The sequence below is a fragment of the Marmota flaviventris genome, chromosome 5 (assembly GCF_047511675.1).
Source record: "Marmota flaviventris isolate mMarFla1 chromosome 5, mMarFla1.hap1, whole genome shotgun sequence".
Lineage (NCBI taxonomy): Eukaryota > Metazoa > Chordata > Mammalia > Rodentia > Sciuridae > Marmota > Marmota flaviventris.
In genome coordinates this window covers 148,057,727-148,079,600 of record NC_092502.1, presented here as the reverse complement: position 1 = coordinate 148,079,600, position 21,874 = coordinate 148,057,727, and the positions used below count along the sequence as shown (strand labels likewise).

General features: G+C 41.6%; 2 protein-coding genes across 4 annotated transcripts in view; one reads left to right on the top strand and one right to left on the bottom strand.

The window, feature by feature from the left end:
- Lifr (LIF receptor subunit alpha) overlaps positions 1-11,387 on the top strand; it is a 71,116-nt gene extending 59,729 nt beyond the window's left edge. For both annotated transcript variants that reach the window (XM_027936297.2, XM_071612683.1), the window contains 4 exons: positions 792-953; positions 1,796-1,889; positions 3,812-3,890; positions 4,307-11,387. In XM_027936297.2, coding sequence (XP_027792098.2) covers positions 792-953; positions 1,796-1,889; positions 3,812-3,890; positions 4,307-4,930 — 959 coding nt within the window. In that variant the 3' untranslated portion in view covers positions 4,931-11,387. The remainder of the gene's footprint in view (positions 1-791; positions 954-1,795; positions 1,890-3,811; positions 3,891-4,306) is intronic.
- Positions 11,388-20,684: 9,297 nt separating this feature from the next.
- Egflam (EGF like, fibronectin type III and laminin G domains) overlaps positions 20,685-21,874 on the bottom strand; it is a 179,787-nt gene continuing 178,597 nt past the window's right edge. For both annotated transcript variants that reach the window (XM_027936295.2, XM_071612681.1), the window contains one exon: positions 20,685-21,802. In XM_027936295.2, coding sequence (XP_027792096.2) covers positions 21,648-21,802 — 155 coding nt within the window. In that variant the 3' untranslated portion in view covers positions 20,685-21,647. The remainder of the gene's footprint in view (positions 21,803-21,874) is intronic.

Below are 21,874 nucleotides of genomic sequence, written 5' to 3'. Positions count from 1 at the left end.
TGGGGAGATAGCAGTAGTTGAAAAGAGCTAAATCTTCATCTTTTTGGATGTGATATTGTCTAAAATTTAAAAGCTAGCAATCTAAGGTTATTTTAAAATATGAAGGTAAAAGAAACCCAAACATTTTGAAGTGGTTATAGGTGGTGAGGGAAGGGGTCAGTAGGGAACTGCCATATTTTGTTGTTAGCCATTTACTTTTTAATTTTTTAAACTATCATCTTGCATTATTTTGGATGCTGTTTTTAAAAATAGAATGTTTAAATAGTTATTCACCCTTCTTTTGAAATAATTCAAATACTTCCTCCTAGTTTCTTATTTTAAAATTCCCATAACAAGGATCTTTTTTCAAAGTGGTTTGAAGTCGTCTCTATTGATTTGCACTCCTGCCCTGTCCAGCCTCTGCCTCTGACTCACAGGCAGCATCAGCCCTGGTGGGTTTGGGTTGTGTGGTTTTCATAGTCTTAGTAATGGACAGGAAGTGACTTGTATTGATTGCCAGATGTACACCAGCCATTGTTCTAAAGGGTGTGTATGAAACTTTACACAGTCCTGTGAGCAAGTCGTGATGTTCTGTTTTCAGAGTCAAAAGACCCTCAAATTCAGAGTAGTTTGAACACAGTCCTGACTAGCAGAGGTGGAATTCGAATGTGGCTCGAGCTGGCTCCTGATCCTTGGCTGGGGGTAGCCAGCAGACAGATTCACTTAAAGAGTGACTGGTGTGACTGGCATGTATAATCATGTATTAAAGATTGTGTAGAGATGAGTTAGAATGCTCTTCATTTTAAAAACAGGTCGTTCCGACATAAAGGTTAAGAATATTACTGACATATCCCAGAAGACACTGAGAATTGCTGATCTTCAGGGTAAAACAAGTTATCATCTGGTGTTGCGAGCCTATACAGATGGTGGCATGGGCCCAGAGAAGAGCATGTTTGTGGTGACAAAGGAAAATTGTAAGTCAAATACTGACCTTGAAATGTCTTCCATCCTTCAGCTCATAGTGTTTCTAGCAATTTTTAGTCTGAAAAAATCCGTTTCTCTCCTTTTTAAAAAATAATTTTACATTTCATTGCATTTTTATACTAGGATAAAATGTTATGGGATGACCCCTCATTTATTCCTGTCAGTTATTTGAAACTATTTCCAAATGGGTACCTAAGAAATTAATGAATTAGGGATACATCCAAAGTCTAAGAGTCCGAGTTCATATTGAATTTGTATAATTGTCAACCTGTTTAAATTTAACTGTCTGTAATGTTTAATATATCTAAGTGAAATAATATGCTTTAAAAATGTTTGTACATCATATACCATAGGCTTAGGCTCTACCTCTGAGAAGAGGATTAAAGTTCATGTTCAGCTCTTAAGTGAAGAGCTGTGGGGAGGTTGTGGTTCACCAAAGCAGTGCTTCTCAGCAGGGGGAGACTTTGCCCTGGAGGAGGTGTCTCCTAGTGTCTGTGAGGTTTCTGATTGAAGACTTGTGGTGGGAGGGGTGTGATAAAATTTCCTGCAGTACACAAGACAGTCCTCACCACACCCCCCTCCAACCACAGAAATACCTGGCCCCCATCTTAGTAGTGTCAAGGTTGAGAAGGTCTGTTCCAAAGAATTAAAAATTATAATAATACTTTGAAGATTTAAAGGTGATATTTTTAATAGTTTTTCAGAGTCCCTGGAGCCATTAAGTTTTTTTTTTTCTTTTCAAATAATTCTAACATAAGTATCTTCTAATCAAGTTTATTGTACACTTGATACTAAAATGGTGATTTTTATTGTTTGCAACATTCTCTTTCAGCTGTGGGATTGATTATTGCCATTCTCATCCCTGTGGCAGTGGCTGTCCTTGTTGGTGTAGTAACAAGCATCCTTTGCTATCGGAAACGAGAATGGTAATGGCACCTGCTTTTACTCTGTTTTCTTTTTAGGGGCTTGATTATTTAGTTTTGTATTACAAAATAAGTACATCTTTATAGTTGTATGAGTTAGTAGTAGTGTATATTTTGTTTAGTCAGATTTAATGTTGACTTTAATTAATAGGCAAGAACATGACATTCTATTTAAAAGTTTTAAAGTTAATAGAGTAAAAGTATAAATTTTCCCCTATTCTTACTTATAATTTAAGGTAATGGCAATTGTGCTAAAATAAATAAAAATATATATGTACATATATATGTACACACAAATATGTACATATATGTACACAAATATATATTCAGACATAAGTATTACAACAGGCATCTGCAGGATAAAATGTCATTTAATGATTAAGGTCTCACTTGTCCTGGTAACCTATTTAGAAAATCTGGTCATCGTGGTCCCTCACTCCTTTGTGCACCAGGCATGGCTCCCCTTCCATGTGAAGTGGGAGATAGTGATGAGCAAAACAGAACTGGTCCTTACAGAGCTCTCCCATAAAGAGGAAAAGGGACAGTGAGCCACAAATGTCCAGTGACCTTGTGCTTGCAAAGTGTGGGTGGGTACTAGGAAGGAGGGGAACAGGGAGCCACAGGGAGACTGCTCCCGGGAGAGTCTGGGAGGTTAAAAGAACATTCCAGACAAAGAGAATGGCTTCTACGAATCCTGAAATTGTGAGTGAACTGACAGAGACAAGAGATGAGGTGAGGTGGGGTGAGGTGGGCAGAGGCTCAGAGGAGATAGTGGCACATACTTGGTTAACTGGCAGGAGCTGTCCTGGGTGTGGGGCAGATGGCTGTAAGCTGCATTCGTGTAGAGAAAAGTCCTCACTTTCTAAAACAATTATCAGTTCTGATGAAGAAGAGAATGTATTGTAGCAATTCTGGCTTCTAAATCAAAATAATTATAGAACTGTAGCCCAATTTTGATAGCCATATTCTTGTTACCAAAAATCACATTTTAAAAATAGTTATTGTAATACTAAAAAATAAAAAAGAAACAAAGTAAGAAGGATGGTTAGAAGTTAGAACATTTCAGACTCACATTAATAGTTCTTTTTCTTGCAGGAATTTCAATAAAGTTCTTGTTAATTGCTTTAACTCTAAAAATCTAATATGACACTGCGCAAATCTCTCTCTCTTTTTTTTTCTTTTTTTGCATTCAGTTTTTACCCACAACTAATAGGCTTTCTCTTTCTTGGCATGACAGTTGACGTACTTGGGACATATGGTTTCACCTGCCTGCTGCTATTGTTAAGCACCATGGTAAAGCAGTAATGCAGCACCATAGTTGTGCCTGCATAGTCCTGTGGTGAGCAGGAGAGACCTGCCTGTGCAGACCTGTTCCCCAAGTGATCGATCCTGCTTAAGCCAGTTTGCAGTCTGAAAATTATGGTTGTACGGACAATGTCTGTATTTTACTTTGAATATAATGGCACAGTCACCATTTTAATAATTTGCTTTCCATTTTCATGATAAGATACTATAGTTCTAGGAATAAAATTATTATTTATACTTTTCAATTTGGAACCTGGTATAGAAAACTGTAGTGAATGATCACATGTTTTTATCTCAGGTTTTCATTAAAATATTGATATGAAATGTCAAAATAAGCCAAGCCAGGTGTGGCAGCACATGCTTGTAATCCCAGCTACTTGGGGGACTAATGCAAGAGGATCACAAGTTTGAGGCTGGCTTCAGCAACTTAGTGTGACCCTGTATCAAATATAAAATACAGAGCTGGAAATGAAGCTCAGTAGTAGAGCTCTTGCCTAGTGTATACAAAGCCCTGGGTTCATTTTCCAGCATCACAAAAAATAAATAAGCCTTATGACTTATTTGTTATATGATTCATACTTTTTAGTTATTAAATATATTTAATTATTCTTTATTTAAAGGATTAAAGAAACCTTCTACCCTGATATCCCAAACCCGGAAAATTGTAAAGCATTGCAATTTCAAAAGAGTGTCTGTGAGGTAATCTTTTATTTTCTTAAATTTGTCTTTGAAATATTGGCTTTCTTTCATCTTTTGTGAAAAGTTTGTAACCTGCAGATGTAAAAAGTATGGAGAAAATAGCATTTTTTAACGTGTGTTTCTAAAATTATTAGTCTTGGACTGTTTATACTGTGCCCTTTTTTTCCACTACTATTAATAGCAATGGGAAATACTAATGTGGACAAAACAGTGGCTTTGCTCTGTTTGCGTACTACAGAGTATCAGAGGCAATGTTTATAAGCAGATGTGAAAAAATAAATATGCCCTTTTTGTAGGAGAAGCATTGCAGTAGCATTTAGAGCTGTTCTTTTTTTTTTTTTTAAGAGAGAGAGAGAATTTTTTTTAATATTTATTTTAGAGCTGTTCTTAATCACTGTTTGAAAATTTATTTCTAGGGAAGCAGTGCTCTTAAAACATTGGAAATGAATCCTTGTACTCCAAATAATGTTGAGGTTCTGGAGACTCGATCAACAGTTCCTAAAATAGAAGATACAGAAATAATTTCTCCAGTAGCCGAGCGTCCTGATGTTAGCTCTGATGTGGAACCTGAAAACCATGTGGTCGTGTCCTACTGTCCTCCCATCATCGAGGAGGAGCTGCCAAACCCGGCAGTGGACGAAGCTGGAGGGACCGCACAAGTCGTTTACATTGATGTTCAGTCCATGTACCAGCCTCAGGCCAAACCAGAGGAGGAACAAGACACTGACCCTGTGGTGGGCGCAGGCTATAAGCCCCAAATGCGCCTCCCCATTAACTCTGCTGCAGAGGCCACAGCTGTAGGAGATGGGGTGGATAAGACTGCAGGCTATCGGCCTCAGGCAAATGTAAACACGTGGAACTTAGTCTCCCCAGACTCCCCTCGATCCACAGACAGTAACAGTGAAATCGTCTCTTTTGGAAGTCCATGCTCCATCAACTCCCGACAATTTTTGATTCCCCCTAAAGATGAAGACTCTCCTAAATCTAATGGAGGGGGGTGGTCCTTTACAAACTTTTTTCAGAACAAACCAAATGATTAACAGTGTCACCCTGTCACTTCAGTCTGCCATCTCAATAAGCTCTTACTGCCTGCGTTGCCTCAGTAGCGCTGGGCGTTCTTGGAAGGACCTGTGAAGCATTGGAGCCAAGTGAACTTCACCACGTTCAGGTTGTACTAGGAGTGTGCATGTGCTTTTGATGCCGTCCAAAAGCCAAAGTACATGACTCGGAATCCTCAACCCACAACACTCAAGATTCAGAGCTATCGGTGTTTGAGCCAAAGAATTTCCCCTTCAAGAGGCATTTATTTCCAGGCAAATGCTATACGCAGAACAAATCCCACAGCACCTGTTTTCTGTTGTTAATGGTTTTCTTGTATGTATGCTTGTGGAATTACAAGGGAGATTTGCAGGCATGAGAGAAAAATGTCGTAGTCACATAATGTTTATTTGCCTGACATCTACTCCATTTTAGAGGACAACCAAGCACAGAATTTTAAACGTTTAAGATGATTCTCCTCTATCCACAGTATTTACAAAAGTTAATATAATTTTTAATGTAGCAACAGCTATTTAGTGTTCTGTTTGATAAAGAGTGCTGATTTCTGTGCCTACTGTATAATGGTTATCAAACAGTTGTCTCAGGGGTGCAAACTTAGAAAACAAGTGTGACACACTGACCAGCCTGAATCAGAATCACGTTTTCTTGCTTTGGTAGGTTTTTCAAACCTTTCCATTGTTTTTTAGCTTTTATGCTAGCTTCCGTTACTGCAGTTGGTTACCCTAATATTTGAAACTTAAATTTCTAGGCCTATAGATCCAAGTGGGTTTTTTAAAATCCATTTTATTTTGTGATACAGTGTCAGCTTTATATGAGTAAGTTAAATATTATTCATAAGCATATAATTCCAATGATTTACTATGTGAGATGACTACTAAGCAATATCTAGCGGCATTACTGGCCATGTAGCTCTGATTGGCTTTGGTTCCCCCTGAAAAGACCATGCCCTTGAGCCCAGTCATCAGGCAGTGGTATTCTTTGGCGCTTCCCAGCAGGTTTTTCTCCCCCTCATCTGTCAGATCTCCCCCCCCCCAATAAGCAGTTATCAGCCCAGACTATCAGATCTAGTCCTGAAGTGGTTAAGTTTAAAACTAAAATGAGAATGCTGCTTTCAGGAACAGTTAAGGGCTACGTCATGTGGAAGTCATAAAGTCCATTTGAATCAGTGCATGTACCTACAGCACAGGTACAGCGGTTGCTTGGAGAACCTTGCAGAGGCGCATCTTGAGCTCAGGTGTGCTCTGTTCATCCTGGTTCCTCATCAGGGATGTTCTGGAGTGAGTGTGTTCCTAGCAAAGCAGAGTGCAAAATGAAAAAGCCCGTTGTGTTTTCCCTGCCCTTGGGTTGTCTATGTAATTTTGTCATTTGATAGTTAATGCGGAAGTACTTGAAGATTTGAAACATCTGATTTAGTTAAGATAGGCTTGTTTTGTATCATCTGAAGTTCTGCAATGTATACCCAAATAATGGAACAATCATTATTAGTTTTAGCTCTTATTGTATCTTTTTTAAAACCATGTTGTAGAGAAAGAACACAGGGTGACAAGGGACAAAATCTATTTAGGTACTCAGTTTATGAATCCTTCTTTTAACTGCTAGAATTAAATTAAATTCTGAGCTTCTTGATATGTGGAATGAAATATAATTATGCACATGCATAGTGTATTAAAACTATATAATAGCTCATATAAATTTTTAATAATGAAAAATATACCAAACCAGAGCCATCCCTAAAGAGTTTCCTCGTCTTCCTTTGTATCCTCTTTAGCTCCTTCCTGTAACTCCTGCCTCTTCCAAGCCCCTTCAGAGCTTGTCATCACCCTGCTCCATTTGCCCTCAACTCGTGCTGGGTCCCTATTGAAACTTGCCAAGTCCTGTGTTCCATCTCTGTAGGACAAGGACAAGGATTGGCTAAGGTGAAGGCTTGTCGGTCTCAAACACACTAACCTGAGAACACAAAAAGGTCAGGGGAGATGGGACCTGTCCTGAAGAGGTGTGCCTTCCATCTGCATCCTTTCTGACCTGTCTTGCCTCACTTGTGTGGCAGATGGCAAATATCATTAGGGCTCTTGAGTCCAGGACTTCACTGTATGAAGAAGGTTCAGAGTGCTGTTCGCCTCTCCCTGCCTCTGGAGTTCCATACCCTGGGATCCACAGGGTAAAGAGAAGCAGAGGAACGGAACGTGCTCACCGCCTGGGCAGGCTGCCTGTAGCTTGCTCTGAGCTTGGCAGTTTGTTACTGCCCATTCTTGCCACAACTCTGGTGTGGGAGGAGCCTCAGCACTGGGGCGGGGGTTGGGAAGAAGACACCTACTGTCACATATCCAGTGTTAGAGACACTGGTAAATCTGCACACACATATGTATTAAAACTATACAGTCAGTTCTGGGACCATGCGTGTGTGTGCAAGGTGCTCTAATAGTGGTCATGCTCTGTCCAGTCAGATTAGTTACTTCTCCCTTGGGGGGCAGATTAAGACCCAGTTAGGGGAAGGCTACATGTGGTTCTTCCAGCTCTTCCTAACTGGGGAAAAAGGTAGCAGGAAGGCCCTCTGTCCTAGCAAAAGCCCCATCATCTGTTAGAAAATTCTAAATATCTAAACTAAAATCATGTTCCATTACATCTGTGGACTAGAACTGTATATAGGACACATTGTCAGCTGTTTTATAAGCTAACTTCAAGCTTCCCTTGTGAGAGGTGGAGATTCTAGGGGTCATTATAACTCTTGTTTCTTTCATGAGTGGCCATTTGAAATAATATTTAATGTAAAAATATTCTTGGATACTAAACTAGGCCTTTGACATGGATAGACTATATGAGTGATATATTGCATGGAGTAGTTCACGTGTGCTGTCTAAGTCATTAGCTTGCTGCACCTGTACAGCCCTGGACCTGGGATCGGGGCCCCTGAATGTCTGCATAGTTGAGTTGTGTGTTTCTGGGCTGTGTGATAGAGATGCTTTGTTCCTGCAGCTGGAAACAGAAGCAGCCATTCATTGAAAAGTTTAAGGGAGGAAGTCTCAGCCTCATTTTCCACACCAGCATTACTTTCACGGCTCATGGATCTGAAGGATTGCATTTAGAACATGTAGTACTGTTGCCCTCGGAAACTGTAGCAAAAAGTCACATTCTCAAAACTTCATGCAAGTTGTATTCTTATCGGAAATCAGTCCTGCAATTTCTTAATCGCCTTCACACTGTCTGTATTTAAAGCTACAGTTCTTTCTGTAAGTTAATAATTAAGTGGAATTTAGCGAAGGAAACTAGAGACTTGTTTTCTTCCAAAGAGAATTGGAAATCAGTTTTATGGGTATTTTGAAATTAAAGTACCCTTTAACTTGTCATTATTCAAAAAGTGTTATCTCAAAAGTTTTCTACTGCTCAGGCACATATTCTGATAAAACCTTTTTGTTTGTTTACACTAAGATAATTTTTGCTGTTTTCCTGTTTTGGACTCTGTTAAAATTTGTATGCTTTTTATAACATGCCTTTTTAATTTCAGTTTTTAAAATTGGGCCTCTCAGGTGTAAAACATGGGAAGAATCATTAGCCACCAAGAATAGGCACACAGAAAAAATTCAGTGACTCACTTTTTGTTGACTGAGCCCCATCCCTGAGTGTTGCAAATTCAACAGAGTTCTGCTAGAGTGGTATATATCAGAATCAAGCTGTGTGAATCTAAAACTGTTGGCTCAAAGATTTAATCTACTGTAAAAGCACGAGCATACTTTGAAAACTTTAAAAGACTCATGCATACATGTCACTAGATAGCTTATTCATAATTTTAGCTCTTCAAGGTTTGTTTTTATTTAAAGGGTACAGAGTTTGGGACATGTTTGTACCAACTCAGCACGTGTCCTGGCCAGACAACACTGTACATGAGAGCTTAGATGATTAATATATGAACTCATTTTCTTGATAAAGTATTTTTTCAGAACATTTCTTTTAAACTAAGATTTTCTGCCAAAATAAAGTTTTATAGTATCACACATATCTGATCTTTTGTATCTTGCAGAAAATTTTTTTACAGAGGAAAATGACTTGTGGCCAAACTTTCAGGATACTTGTCTTTTAGGCATAGCTTAAATTCATTGGCAATCTCTTGGTTTGAATTTGGTTTATTTATATCTTCATGGATTATATGCCAGCCCTGTTAATAATATTTAAGCCTCCTGTTTTGCCAGGGTGGTTAGATTTTTATTTCTTTCCAGTAAGTTCTTTTGTCTTAACCATTACATGATTGTGTTCGTGCTAATTATTTTTAATGCCAGTACAGGTGATGAAGAACATTATTCAATTAATTGGCTTACATTTTCAGGGGGTATTGTATATGGTAGTTTCAAGGTATGTGATTTGGTCTAGAATATATCCACATGCATATAATTATGGTATCAGATTATGACAGGATTCTCTTACTTTTACCTATGAGTAGTATTTGTTTCTCCCTGAATTGGGGAATGTTAATATTTTGAATTATAAGTGTCCAAATTATGAACAGAATTTACCTAAGCCAGACAAATTCTCTGCTACATTTGTATAATTAAAAAAAAATGTTTTATGAGGAAACCCTCTGAATGTTTTTATGCATAAGTGTCTAGCTGAAAACCATGGAAACAGTAAATCGAAAAGCACTTATTTGTAAGTAAACCAACAACTGCTGGAACATTAATCTGATACAAAGCAGTAATAATCTATATTACTTGTGAGTTTCTGGACCTGAAGACCTTAAAAACCAAAAGATGTGAATGAGAAAACAAATGTCTAATTGATAAGGAAATTATTTTTATTCAATTTACATGTGTCTCCTAAGATGGTTTTCACAATAGCCAGTCAAACTTAAAAATAAACCAAAACTAACAACATAGATTTTTTTTTAATGCTACACTTAAGTCTAAAGTACTTTGTATATCTTATGGAATGGCTCACTTAAGTTTGCTGTGTTTCTTTATACATTTAAAATGTCCTTTTCTTTAGAGTTCTTCCCGTTTAAATGGATATCTTTCAACTTCTGAACTTTTTTTTTCCTGAGCATTCCAGTGATGCATTTTAGAAGAACACAAACTTTCTAGGTGGAAATACAGTTTTCCTTAAATCACAAACAAGTTACCTGTTAGGTTTAACATTATTAGTATTAGTATTTTTGCAGTTGATCATAGAAAAGAGTACGGAATAATGGTTTTCCTAAGATTTTTTTCAAATGTCTTCCTCAAGTTTGATCCAGTTACTTTCTCACATATTTTTAAACATATCATAAGCAATGGTTCCTTCAACTTATTTTTTTCTTCCAACATAATACTTACGAAAAATATTAATTACATTTTAAATAGTTGAAGACACACAAAAAGAAATCCTTTTAAGTTCATTGTTGCAGAGGGTAGGTATTTTGTGGTTTCCTGGAATTTGTTGTATCCTGTTGTTTTCTTCAAAAGGAGCATAACTTTTTCTTAAATACATTTCCTTTAATAATTGCTTGGAAAAGATTGTCCTGTATAGAAAGATAGACATCCTAATTTGGAGACAGCACTACCTTAAATGCTTGCTCAAAGGTAAAAATAAGTCATTTAAAAATACTCCATGTTCCTTGTAAGAATGTTTGTTTTACCATTTCTTCTTCCATCAACTGGCCATAAGTCAACATCCTTATTTCACTAGGAAGTTACTTTACAACACTAGGAAATTTTTTACTTTCAAAACTGCATTATAGTGAATTACTGTTTACAAAATACACATACTGTGAACAGATACAAGTTATCTTTTATAAGGTTTGTAGAATGAGTGTTTTTTTTTTAAAGGTGGTGTTATGTTACATATTTTTAGTTTTTTATAAATACTAGTAACTGTTTACTAACTTCTGTTTGGTCAGGTGTGTGTAAATGTAGCTGAAGGAAGATAGAAACTGCATCTCCAAAACTGTTCCCTTTTTTAATTTCTTAAACGTTACCATTAGGACATTTTTTTTAAAACACAAATGATTAATTGTGATGTGCTATACCTAAAATCATGTGTAATCATATAAGGAAACATTTAAATGTACGTATACAGGAAGTAAACTATACATCGAAGTATATCTGAATGATTCACTCGGAATGGGAATTCTTTAGTATGAAATAAAACAACTCCACTTAACAAAGATGACAGCTGAAGTATTCCTTGCCTTGTGGAAATGTGGATATTATGTTCTGATAGAATGGGAAATTTGGACATTTTGTATCATCATATAATTTCAGAATTTAGTTTCCATATCTTTTGGAAAACATGATTATAGTAAGAACTTAGAATATAAATGAACTATTACTAAGACACCATAAATATAAAACTAGTACGCTTGGCTGTTAACTCTAAAGATGTTACTTATGTCTGTTTTTAAAACATGCATGTATTTAATAATTTTATCATAGTATTGTCATGGAAAAAATAAATATATTTTCTTACATCTTACCCTGACAGATTTGGGTATTATTGGTTTGGGGTTTTTGTTTGTTTCCTCATGTTTTAAGCACTTAGGAAAAGTGAGCTTTGCTTTGTTGTATTTTTTGTGTTATGTCCCATAAGAATTAACAGTGGTTTTGAAGTAATCATGTAGAGTTACAGCTGTATTTTTTAATACTGAAAGCCACTGCTTTGGTATTGGTATGACCTTCCATCTGTTACCATTTAGTCTGTATTCTATTTACCAGAGAAGTTAGCATAACAATAACCAAATACTGGTAACCCAGCATTAGCCAATATATCATACATACAGGCCCTTAAAAGTATGATTTTTTTAAATTTTTTTCTCCAAAAATAGCCTAAACAGTTGTAGAGATTCTGGGAAGAGGTCACAATTTCACTTCAACTTACTGAGTTTGGAAACACAGTAATTGATTTAGCAAAACCTCGGTAATTTTAAAATATAAAATGATCTTAAATGGAAGTTCATAAAGGGAGAAATGAAGTCCTTCTTCATTTGCAGCTCAGCCTTACCAAGACCAACAACTAAAACATGAATGAGCCTGAATTTAACCTGCAGAAATGGCAGACAAGTTATAAATTAATTGTGAAACACGTGGTAGTGTTTAAATGCCAGAAAAACTCATACATGTGCTCTGTTCTTTGGGGAGTTCTCAGTGTATAACTTGTTTTCCAGGTGGTGGATTTTTGAGCCAAAATGTATAGCACCGTCAACCCCAAGAACGTTGAGAAGGCCAAAAAGAGAAGTATGATGTGATTATTAAGAAAAGAAAAAACAAATAGAAATTTTTTTTAAATGTGCAGTATTCAGCATCACACTAAAATGTTAGCAACAGAAGAATTCATTTTGAAGGGCCTGTTAATTTACTCCATTCATCTTTCCCTAGAGTGAACAAGAGTAAAACTGATTTTTAAATATTTAGTCTCCAAGCTCTAGGAAGTTTGAGGTAGCAAGAGATGTCTTGAACTGATTTGGGAGTAAGTTAGGATTAAATTTGGGATTAAATTTAATTTTTATCCCTGGATGATTAATCTCTTGATTATGGAGACAAGAAAAGCATTTCAATATTATGCTGCCAAGTGGAAATAATGTTAAAATGAGTGCAATCCCAAGTGGGTCTCTTATACTTATGTCTCTAAATACTTGAATGGTGAGAAAGAATGTCAAGTTCCAGCTCAAATTAAAATCACTTCTCTCCTCTTGCCCTTGTGGGAGCCAATCTCTCTCTTCCTATCTCCAGAGGCACTGGCACCCCTTGATGTATCCAGAGGAAGTAGTGTGGAGAGCAGATGGGCCCCCTGGTCCCAAATCACTCATTTGACAGTGCAGACAGTGTCCCCTTCAGGAACAACCTAGAGGCCAAGTTTTTCGGTATCCAAATTTGCTTTCTTGGTTTCCTCTGCTAACAGATGCCAGGTATCACATTCTTCCTGCTCCTGAAAGTCAGGTGGGTCCTGATTTCACCATCACATGGGCCATCTTGGGAGGGACTCTACCTGTTTCTCAGCCCCTCATCTCTGGAACACTGTTCTTAGTGCCTACCTTTGCCAGAGAGTTGGGGGGATTACAGACAGTGCACAGTGCTCCCCACTGGACAGATACCTGATTGTGACATTTGTGTCCATCCTGTGAAACCTCAGGGACACCACAGACCTTCAGATCAGCACCATAAAGGTGTAAATACCTGCAAACCAATTTAGACATACCTTAGATTCTATGGTTCCATTGCAAACGAGTGGCACAGCACACAGCAAAAGGCCTATTAGGTGACCCCTGGCATCTGTCCCCACAGAGCTGAAGGCTGGAGTCAACATTCCTCACTTAGGTCTCAGCTGAGCATGGCTGGCTCAGAGAAGCCTTTTCCAGTGCCCTCATGGTCTCAGGCCTTTAGCAGCCTTCTTATCTCCCCACAGCACCATGCACCATTCTGAAGCTTTATTTAGAAATTAGAATTGAAGGGCATCGTCACAAACATTCATGGAGTTTGACACAATATCTGCCATGTGTCAGGTGCTTAAAAATTTTTTTTAATGTGTCTTGAAAAAAAGATAAGTGATCTAACATTTTCTGGTTATTAGAAAATTGTAAGAAATACTCTCCAACTATGGAAAGATGGGGGCAGGGAAGGAAGAGTCCTCAATTAAACTTCTGTCCTTGGAACAGAGTGAAGGAGCCCTGTGGAAACTTAGGGCAGATCTGAGCCATTGTGTCTTGATAGCAGGTGTTCAAGTATGTACTGACAGTTACCTTTTCTCTCCTGAAGGAAATTTGCCTTCATCCTTTTATCTCTCAGACAACAGCCAGTGGGGGATAAAATGCAATCAAAGAGTGACATCAGGTCGGAGCACATTTATATACTGTTCACAGTCGCAACCCTGTCCCATCTCCTCTTCAGCTGGAATTTACTTTCATTCTCTAAGGGTCAAGTTTTCTGTGTACTTCCAACTTAATGGGGACAACTTGCATGACCTAGTGATCCACTTCTGTCCCAGCCTCTCTTCTCTCAATTTTATAGCTGTTCCTCCTGGAGTCAATCTTCAGAATGCCCCACATCTCCAACATCAGCTTTGTGGTTAGGTAAGCCCTGATTCTTTCCTTGAACACAACTGCTGTAGACTCCTGCTCCACCCAGAAGTAAAGCATATCTCTTCTCTATATAGAAAAACTCTTCCCTTGGCCCAAGGATCTGGGCCCATGGTGGGCCTCTCTAAACTTATAGTCAGACCTTACGAAGTTAGGAGAGAGCCCTCTGTGCCAGCTCCCAGTGAGGACTCTGACTGGCCTGGCTGGTCACGTGTCCATCCTTAGCCAATCCTGTGGCCAGGCCGAGGTCCTATTCCAAGGCTATTTTAATAAGAATTGGAGAAAGTCCAGTCCCCCCAAAGAAAGGAGTGATATCCTGAGTGGATAAAATGATAAAAACTCTTAAAGAAAAACAAGGAAATAGATAAAAAGAAAATTACATGATTTTAGCGTTTGTTCTTCACATTTTACTTTTTATAGACACTTTTCCTGTATGAATATATGTGTGATATGTACACAAACACTCACATAGAGGCATATTGTGCATATATATAAGAGAATAATAGTTGTATGTTCTAATTTGGAACTTGATTCTTCAGTATATTTTTTTTAATCTTTACATTATCAATGAATTATTTTTATGTCACTGTTCTATGAACATAAAAAATTCCAAAGCAACTGAATTACTTTAAGTCTGTATTCTGGGATTTTTTTTTTTTTTCATATTGCTCAGATTTTTTACCAAACAGTAGATAACTTTGAAAATCGGGAAAAAGTGTTTGGCCAGAGTGTGGTCAGAATGAAGGAACCACCCTCGAATTTCATTCTGGGTCCCTTTGGCACATTGTGATAACTCTCAAGGCAACCTTTCTGTGCCATAAAATATGGTCTTTTGCAACTAACTAATGAAGATTTGGATAAAGAGCAGAATTTTGCATACTTGGTGTTTCCTCTAAGATGGAGTGACCAACAGGAGCTGGGAGCAAAGGTTGCCCAAGGTCCATGCTCAGTGGCCATTGGAAAAGGCAGCTGCCTGACTCAGTTTCCGCAGTCCCTCGGGCACCCCACCAGCAACTATATTTCTTCTTAGGTCCTTAGTCATTGTCAAAGGTCCTTGGACTCAAGGTAACTAAAATTTTCAGGAACTATAAATAGGAATTTTAAAATAGTTTTATGCTCTGTGAGTGTAGAATTCCCCTACCCTAGAAGTCTTTGACTCATCAGTCAGGGAAGTAGCAGACTGCTGCACATCCTTTAGTTGGGATCGCATATGACACAAGGTGAATTTCAGGAAAAATATTTGGTTGCCAGTGAAGTATTACTTGGAAGTGGGAGAGACTGAGAGGAGAACTGTTAAGAATTGAGGCAGGCAGGATTCTAAGAAGGCCCCAGAAATCTCGCTCACTGATGTGATGGGCCCTTGTGAGTACAGTGGGACATCCTCCCACAATTAGGTTACTATCAGTGGATTCAGAGCTAACAAAAAGGGAGACCATCCTGGGTCTGGCTGGCTGAATCAGGTGAGCTCTTACAAAAAGGATGGGATCCCTCCTAAAGCTAAAGTCTCCACCTAGTTTTAAAGGAGTTGAGTGGCCAGTGAGCTTGAAGAGGGTGCTCCGCCTGATACCTTGACTGGAGGAACAGCCTTCTCCCTGCTTGATATTCCCACCAGCTTCTTGACCAGGGGTTGCTTTGTGAATCACAGGTCCTCAGTAAATGTGAGGTGAATGTGGATGAGTGTCTGGGGAGGGGTAATGCAACGCTCCCGAGGATGCAGACTCATTTTCCTCCCAAACAAACCCAAAGCCTTCAAGCACACACCATGGCTCCAGTTTTTCAGGCCAGCTGCAGTCAGTCATGTCACAGCAGATAAGACCCCTAGTTCTGGGCAAAAGGCCTTATCGCCCCAGCCCCATTGAGAAGCTGGAATGGCCGATCACTCAGGCTGCTTCTTCTTTGAGGTCATATGAGTGTGGCCTGGACAAGCAGTGGTGTTATCCATGTTCCACTCTGACAGTGACCCCACTTCATACCTCCCTCCCTAAGCTGCCCTTTGACCCCAAGTTCAGGCAGAACATGGAATGTCCACTGCTGCTGTGGTGGGTGGGGCTGAGGTCACCAGCAGGGACTAGTGACCCTGCACTTTTGCTCCCCCAGGGCTCTCTCCATCTGATAGTTCACTTTTTCTGCCTTCACTCTCCTTTGGCCAATTTCCTAACCGGGCTTCCCTTAGCTCACCCCTTGGCCTGGCGCCTCTTAGTTTGGTTATTTAATGAATTTAAGTGGCAAATTCCTTGACCATCCCTGGCCTTCCTGCTCAGAGACATTCCAGTCCAAGTCCTCTCATGGCCAAGTCAAAGCCGCAGGCCCTCAGGACTAGGCTGTTGAAGGAAGCCATAGCCTTTGGTTGGGCCCCCGTTTAGAGGTGGACAGCAAGGACATGGGGGAAGGCCACACCACATGTCGGGAAATTTCCATACCTTGGTACGCTGTTTGGATCTTAAGCAAAGCACAGAGACAAGATCAACAAACGGTAAAGCAGAGAGTTCCTCCCGAATGCTAAGACGTGATGTTCTTCTCACATCTTTCCAGGAAAGGGCAAGTGGTCCTGGGAGCCACACACTTTCTAGGACCAAGCTGTCTCAGCAAGGACATGCAGGGAAACACGGCGAGGCAGGGGACGTTCCCCTACTGTCTGCCCCACTCTTTTAGCTCCTGGTTTGGCCAGGCAGGAGTGGGCCCAGGGGAAGCACACTGCCATCCAGAAATAATTTGCTACAACTCCCCTGAGCTAAGGAGGTTGTTTGTGGAGATGAAGGAAATGCAGAAAAGGGAAAGGATTCGATCCAGGCCCAACTTCCTCTGGCGGGGCCTGAATCCCACTCTGATCCAATAGCTCTAGTATTTGCTTTCAGATTTGCTGAACTCAGGAGCCTTGGGAAGAAGTCTCTCTCGTTGAAGCTATGTTGAGACACTGGCAAGCAGCCCCTGGGAACTGGCCTCTGCACGGATCCCCCTCACCCCTGTGAATACACTGCCCAGGACTGCTAGTCTGAGGAAGCCCCCTCAATGCCAGTTAATAATCCTGGCATCCTGGAGCAGCTTATACCAGACTGAAGGGCAGGCAGGGTAAGGAGAGAAGAGTTCCCTAGTGCAGTATCATGGTTTCATCTTCATGGTGGATGAATGGGCAAGTCATCTAGTGCTTTTGGACAGCTTCTCTCTCCCCAAGTCAAACCGGCCCTGCCCATCTGCTTTGACCATCACAGAAGGAGGACTGTTAAAATCAAGTATGTGAACATTCTTTGAACGTGAGGTTGAGGTGCAATTAATTACTCAGAGGGCCTATCCCAGAAGCCAGTCAGACTGTGGAATCGGATTAGTCATTTTACTGGCCCCAATGGGGCCACCTGCGAGCTGGAACTTCCTAAGGACAGCCTGTTAACTTTCACAGAAGCCCACTAGCTACGATGCTTCCACAGACTTGGTACTTTGTGGCCTCCTGATGGCTGAGGCAGGCCCACTTTAATTTCCTTCTTTGTTCAGTGTGTGCTGTGTGCACCTGACTATGATGCAGTTGAACAAGCCACAATCTCCATGCTGAGAAATAACTGTGGCTCGGTGGTAGAGCACTTTCCCAGCATGCAGGGGACCTTTACCTTCCTGAGGCAGCTACTGTGCTGTGAGTTCCTAGGCTGAGCAGAGGCTGGAAGAGGCAGAGAGGAACGGGAAGCAGCTGAGGCTTTGTCCAGGCTGATGCCTTGCCTTTCTCTTGGAACAGGAATTTCAGTCTTAGCTGGGGCCCCTGCAGGCTGCCCTTGGGCGATTCCCCTCCTGGAAGAATGGCCTTCTGGGGTTGGGGGGCTAGTTGTCAGAGCCTAGTGAGGGGCTAGGGGCCCCTCCTCCTCCCTATTCTTTTTCCTTTGGGAACTTGCAGTGCTAAAAACAAGCTTTCTGAGAACCATATTTTTCTGGGTTAAAGGTGAAAAATGCCGCGTTTCCTCCAAGTGGAACGCACTCAGCCTGCCAGCTCTGGGCACATTTCCGAGATCCTTCCTCCCACTCAGGGAGGAGACAGCTCCCTGTGAGGCGGGAGGGGAGGCAATGGGAGGCGGAGGAGAGGAGTGGAGGGATGTCGGAAGCAAAGTGCTAGTTATTGTGAAGCCCAGGCAGGGAGTGAGTGGAAAGCAGCAGGCCTGTTTGTGTTGGAGCAGGCCCGGAGCTTGGGACTGGACTGGGTCAGAAAAATAAAGGCAAATAAGAGGGCCAGAGAGCAGGGCAGCCATTCAGAGAGGTGGCCCAGGGCCAGACAAGCTTCTGGGCAGTGTGGGGACCCAGAAGACCCCACCAAGCTTCCTGAGGCAGACCTCCCAGGGGTCCTGGGGGAGACAGACGGGATTGCGAAAGTCCATTTGTATAGGAAAAGCAAGATCACTACCTTCCCTTGTCCACCCCTATGGCCTTGCTCAGAACCTGAGGGAAGTTCTGGGGAATTTCCTCAGATCCTGATTGTAGACAAAAGTTTTTCAGGAACGCATGTCTCACAATATCTTTCCTCTGCAGGACAGGGATGGAGGCTCCCCAAGAACCCAGCCAGCCTTCTCCAACCAGCCTCTCACCACAGCAGCTACCCAAAAGCCAAAGCAGAGATCCGGTGTCCCTGCTGGTCCCTCCTCAGAGCAACAGTCGACTGTCAAGTGTCAGCAACAGGTGGAGGACAGATGGATAAGGGAGACAGGCAGGTAGATAGGGTACGGGAGAGGCAAATGCTACTCCTATGAAACCTGGTCTGGCCAGTCACTGAATACTTCATAAACCTGTCCCCAGCTCCAAGGGTCCCTGCAGAAGAGCTGAACTTGGGGTGGCCACCTCAGGTCTACCATACCACTCATTTCAACAGCATTGCTTGTCGTGGAGGACTGGCCTTGTTAATGGTCTGGATTTTTCACCCCTCTTTGAACTCACTCAGTTTTCCAGGTGACTAAGTAGGTCCTCCCACTACGGCGAGGTGTCACTGTATCGCCACGGAGGTGGAGTCTATTTCTTCCATCTTTTGAACCTACAGACTTTGACTAATTGGATGTGGCGGAAGCATCATGTGGGCATGCCGCACTTACTGTAAAAGGCCCAAGGCCTTTACTCGGGCCCTCTGGTCCTCCTTCACCATCAGGAGAAGGGGACACTCATGCTAACCCGCTTGTCATAGAAGGAGGATGAGAGACACATGGAACAGACTCAAGTTACCTTACCACCCCAGCAGAGGCCACCCTAAGTTAACAACCCCCACACATGGGATTGCATCCAGCTGAGACCAGAAGAAGGGCTTAGCCAACCCAGAGCCGCCAAGCTGCTCACTCAGGGTGAGTAGGCAATAAACACTGCTGTATGCCACGGAGGTTTTGTGGTTACTATGCACCATCACTGTGGCAAAAGATAACAGATACACTTAGAGAGCTGGGACATCACAAGCCAAGCAGAATCCTTCCCAGCTCTCTTGCCCCTAGAACTGAGGTCTAACTTCAGTTTGAGGTTAAGATCTTTATCTTCACCGCCACCTCTGATATAAACTGATCCCACATTTTCCGGATTTGTCCTCAGAGAGGATGGACAAGCCTTGTTTCAAGCTTGGGATACACTGTCTCTGACCCTGTATTCCTACCCTGGCCCCCCACCGTCTTCTTGGGTCCCTCTACTCTGATGCTCTCTCACCTACGGGATCCCTATTGCCTTAATCCTAAACCAGGTCAGCGCCTCCCCTCAGCTCCAGCTGCTTCCCACCCAGAGAGAAAGTGCTTCCTAGTCCTCTGCAGTTTCCACACACACACCCCACACCTTCATCCCTGGGTCACTGCCTTTTTCTCTGGATAACTCTTGCATGGAACAAGAGCTCATCTGCAAGGCAACCCTCTGACTTCAGCTCAGCTGGCTATTTTACTAAAGATTTTTTTTTCCCCTCCAGCTGGAGTCAATCCATTGCAAATGTGCTGTAAAAGCAATTCCATTGTATACTGGGAAGTACTGGCCCCAGCATTCTCCAAGGAAAAAGTGCTGGGGTGATGGTGATTGGAGGTGGCAGGGCATACTTCCCACCAGGTGCCTTATCTCCCCATCCTACTCACAAGGTGACACACATAGCAAAGGATAATCATTATTGTTACTGTTGTCATCATTTACCCATCGAAGGATAGGTAGGTGGGGATCCTGGTGTTGGAAGGTTCTCAAAGACAGGAGGCAGAAGGTTGAAGTGCAAGGTGAACCTCTCTAGGGTATCTATTCATCTTTTAGGATTTTTCATGTGCCTAAAACTGTGCTTTTTGCACAAAGCTCAAAGCTTTTTGCTGAATGAATGCTGCACAAACAAGAGTGGGGTCATGCCTGGGACTAATTATAGGCTCTTGCATCAGATTTCCCTCCTCTTTGGGGATGCATTCATCTCACCTTTCCCTTAGCAAACTTTGCATGGGGATCTGCCAGTGAGCCAGCTGCACATGGAGTCACATGTGTGCATAGCAGAGGGACACAGCTGACAGTGCAGAAAGAAGCTTCGTTTCTCTGGTTCTTGTCCAGAAGCTTGGCCCATGCTAAGGGCACATCCCCCACTCCCTGTACAGCTTGGAAGCACCGGCTGCCTTAGTGTCCACTTGTGAATGTGACCTCTGTGAATCAGTATCATCTCCATGAATGAATGAATGAATGAGTTCTAGTCTTCTTCATCCCCTTTATTCAAGTTTACTAAAGATATTCCCTTTTCTTGAAACAGAATGACAATGACCCACCTTGGTAACACATATTCCTTTTAATCTGCTTATTTTGGAAAGCTTCATATTCATCCCCTAGAACCAACATGTACCAAAAAAGAATGGTCAGCTTCCCGAGTTGCCCACCCAAGTCACCTCCTCCACTCCATTGATACCACAAATGACCCCAAGTCTCCTTTGGGAGAAAATTTTTAGGAAAGTGTGCAAGAATTAGGGTATACTACCAGCATACCCTAAGGTATACCGTGTAGACAGTCTGCAGCTATAAAAATAGACACATACAAAAGTACAGCTACAAAATCATGGGGCCCATTTTCTTAGATTGATATTATAAAAAGTAGGGATTTCACATTAAAGGTACACTTGGGGAGAGGGGCCACATTATGACCATGATTCTATGTTTAATCTTCCCCACCCTTTATTTTCATGGAACAGTGAGAGCCCTTTGGGCCAGCCACCAGAGAGTGGAAGGGATTAGGGCCAAGGTGGGAAATTCAAAGTTCAAGGTCACACAGTCATTCTGCTGTGAGTAAGTGTCATGAGCCAGGGAAGGACAAGTATTTTAATACTGCTCTGTGGGCTCATGCGAACTCTCTCAATCTCTCTCTCTCTCTCTCTCTCCTCTTCTATGCACTATGAATCACAACACATTCATTCAGTTACAGCAGACAGGCTCTGGAATTTGCATTGATGTGTGATCTCTGGCAGACTCCACGCATTCAAAGGACAAAGTCCATTGCTTCAGACACACAGTGCTCCATTGGGTTTGGCCCACAGAGTGTCAGCAGGGTAGGCCACCCAGGGCCTCCTGTCTTGGTGCTCAGTTTCCCAACAGGGTGTACTTTCCCCTTGATGAGAGGAAACACACCTGGTCCCCGGGCCTCTGTGTGTGGCAGCGGGCAGGGTCTCAGGGCCCCTGGGACTCTCAAGATAGAGGCTCTGTCCCCTGGGCAAGGCCAGATGGTGTTACTTGGCTCCACAAGTGTTGATGTTCTTCCCATCTGCAGCATCTTCCACGAGGGAAATGTGGTAATCGGTGGACAGCGTGAAATGAGAGATGCAGCCCACGAGGCCTCTCATGTACTGCCTGTTAGTGTGCAGAGCGATCTCCTTCATTCCACCTGCCAGGAAGCCACAAGGAAAAAAAGAGTATGTAAAAGAGTAAAAAAAAAAAAGTATGTCAAAAAAAAAAG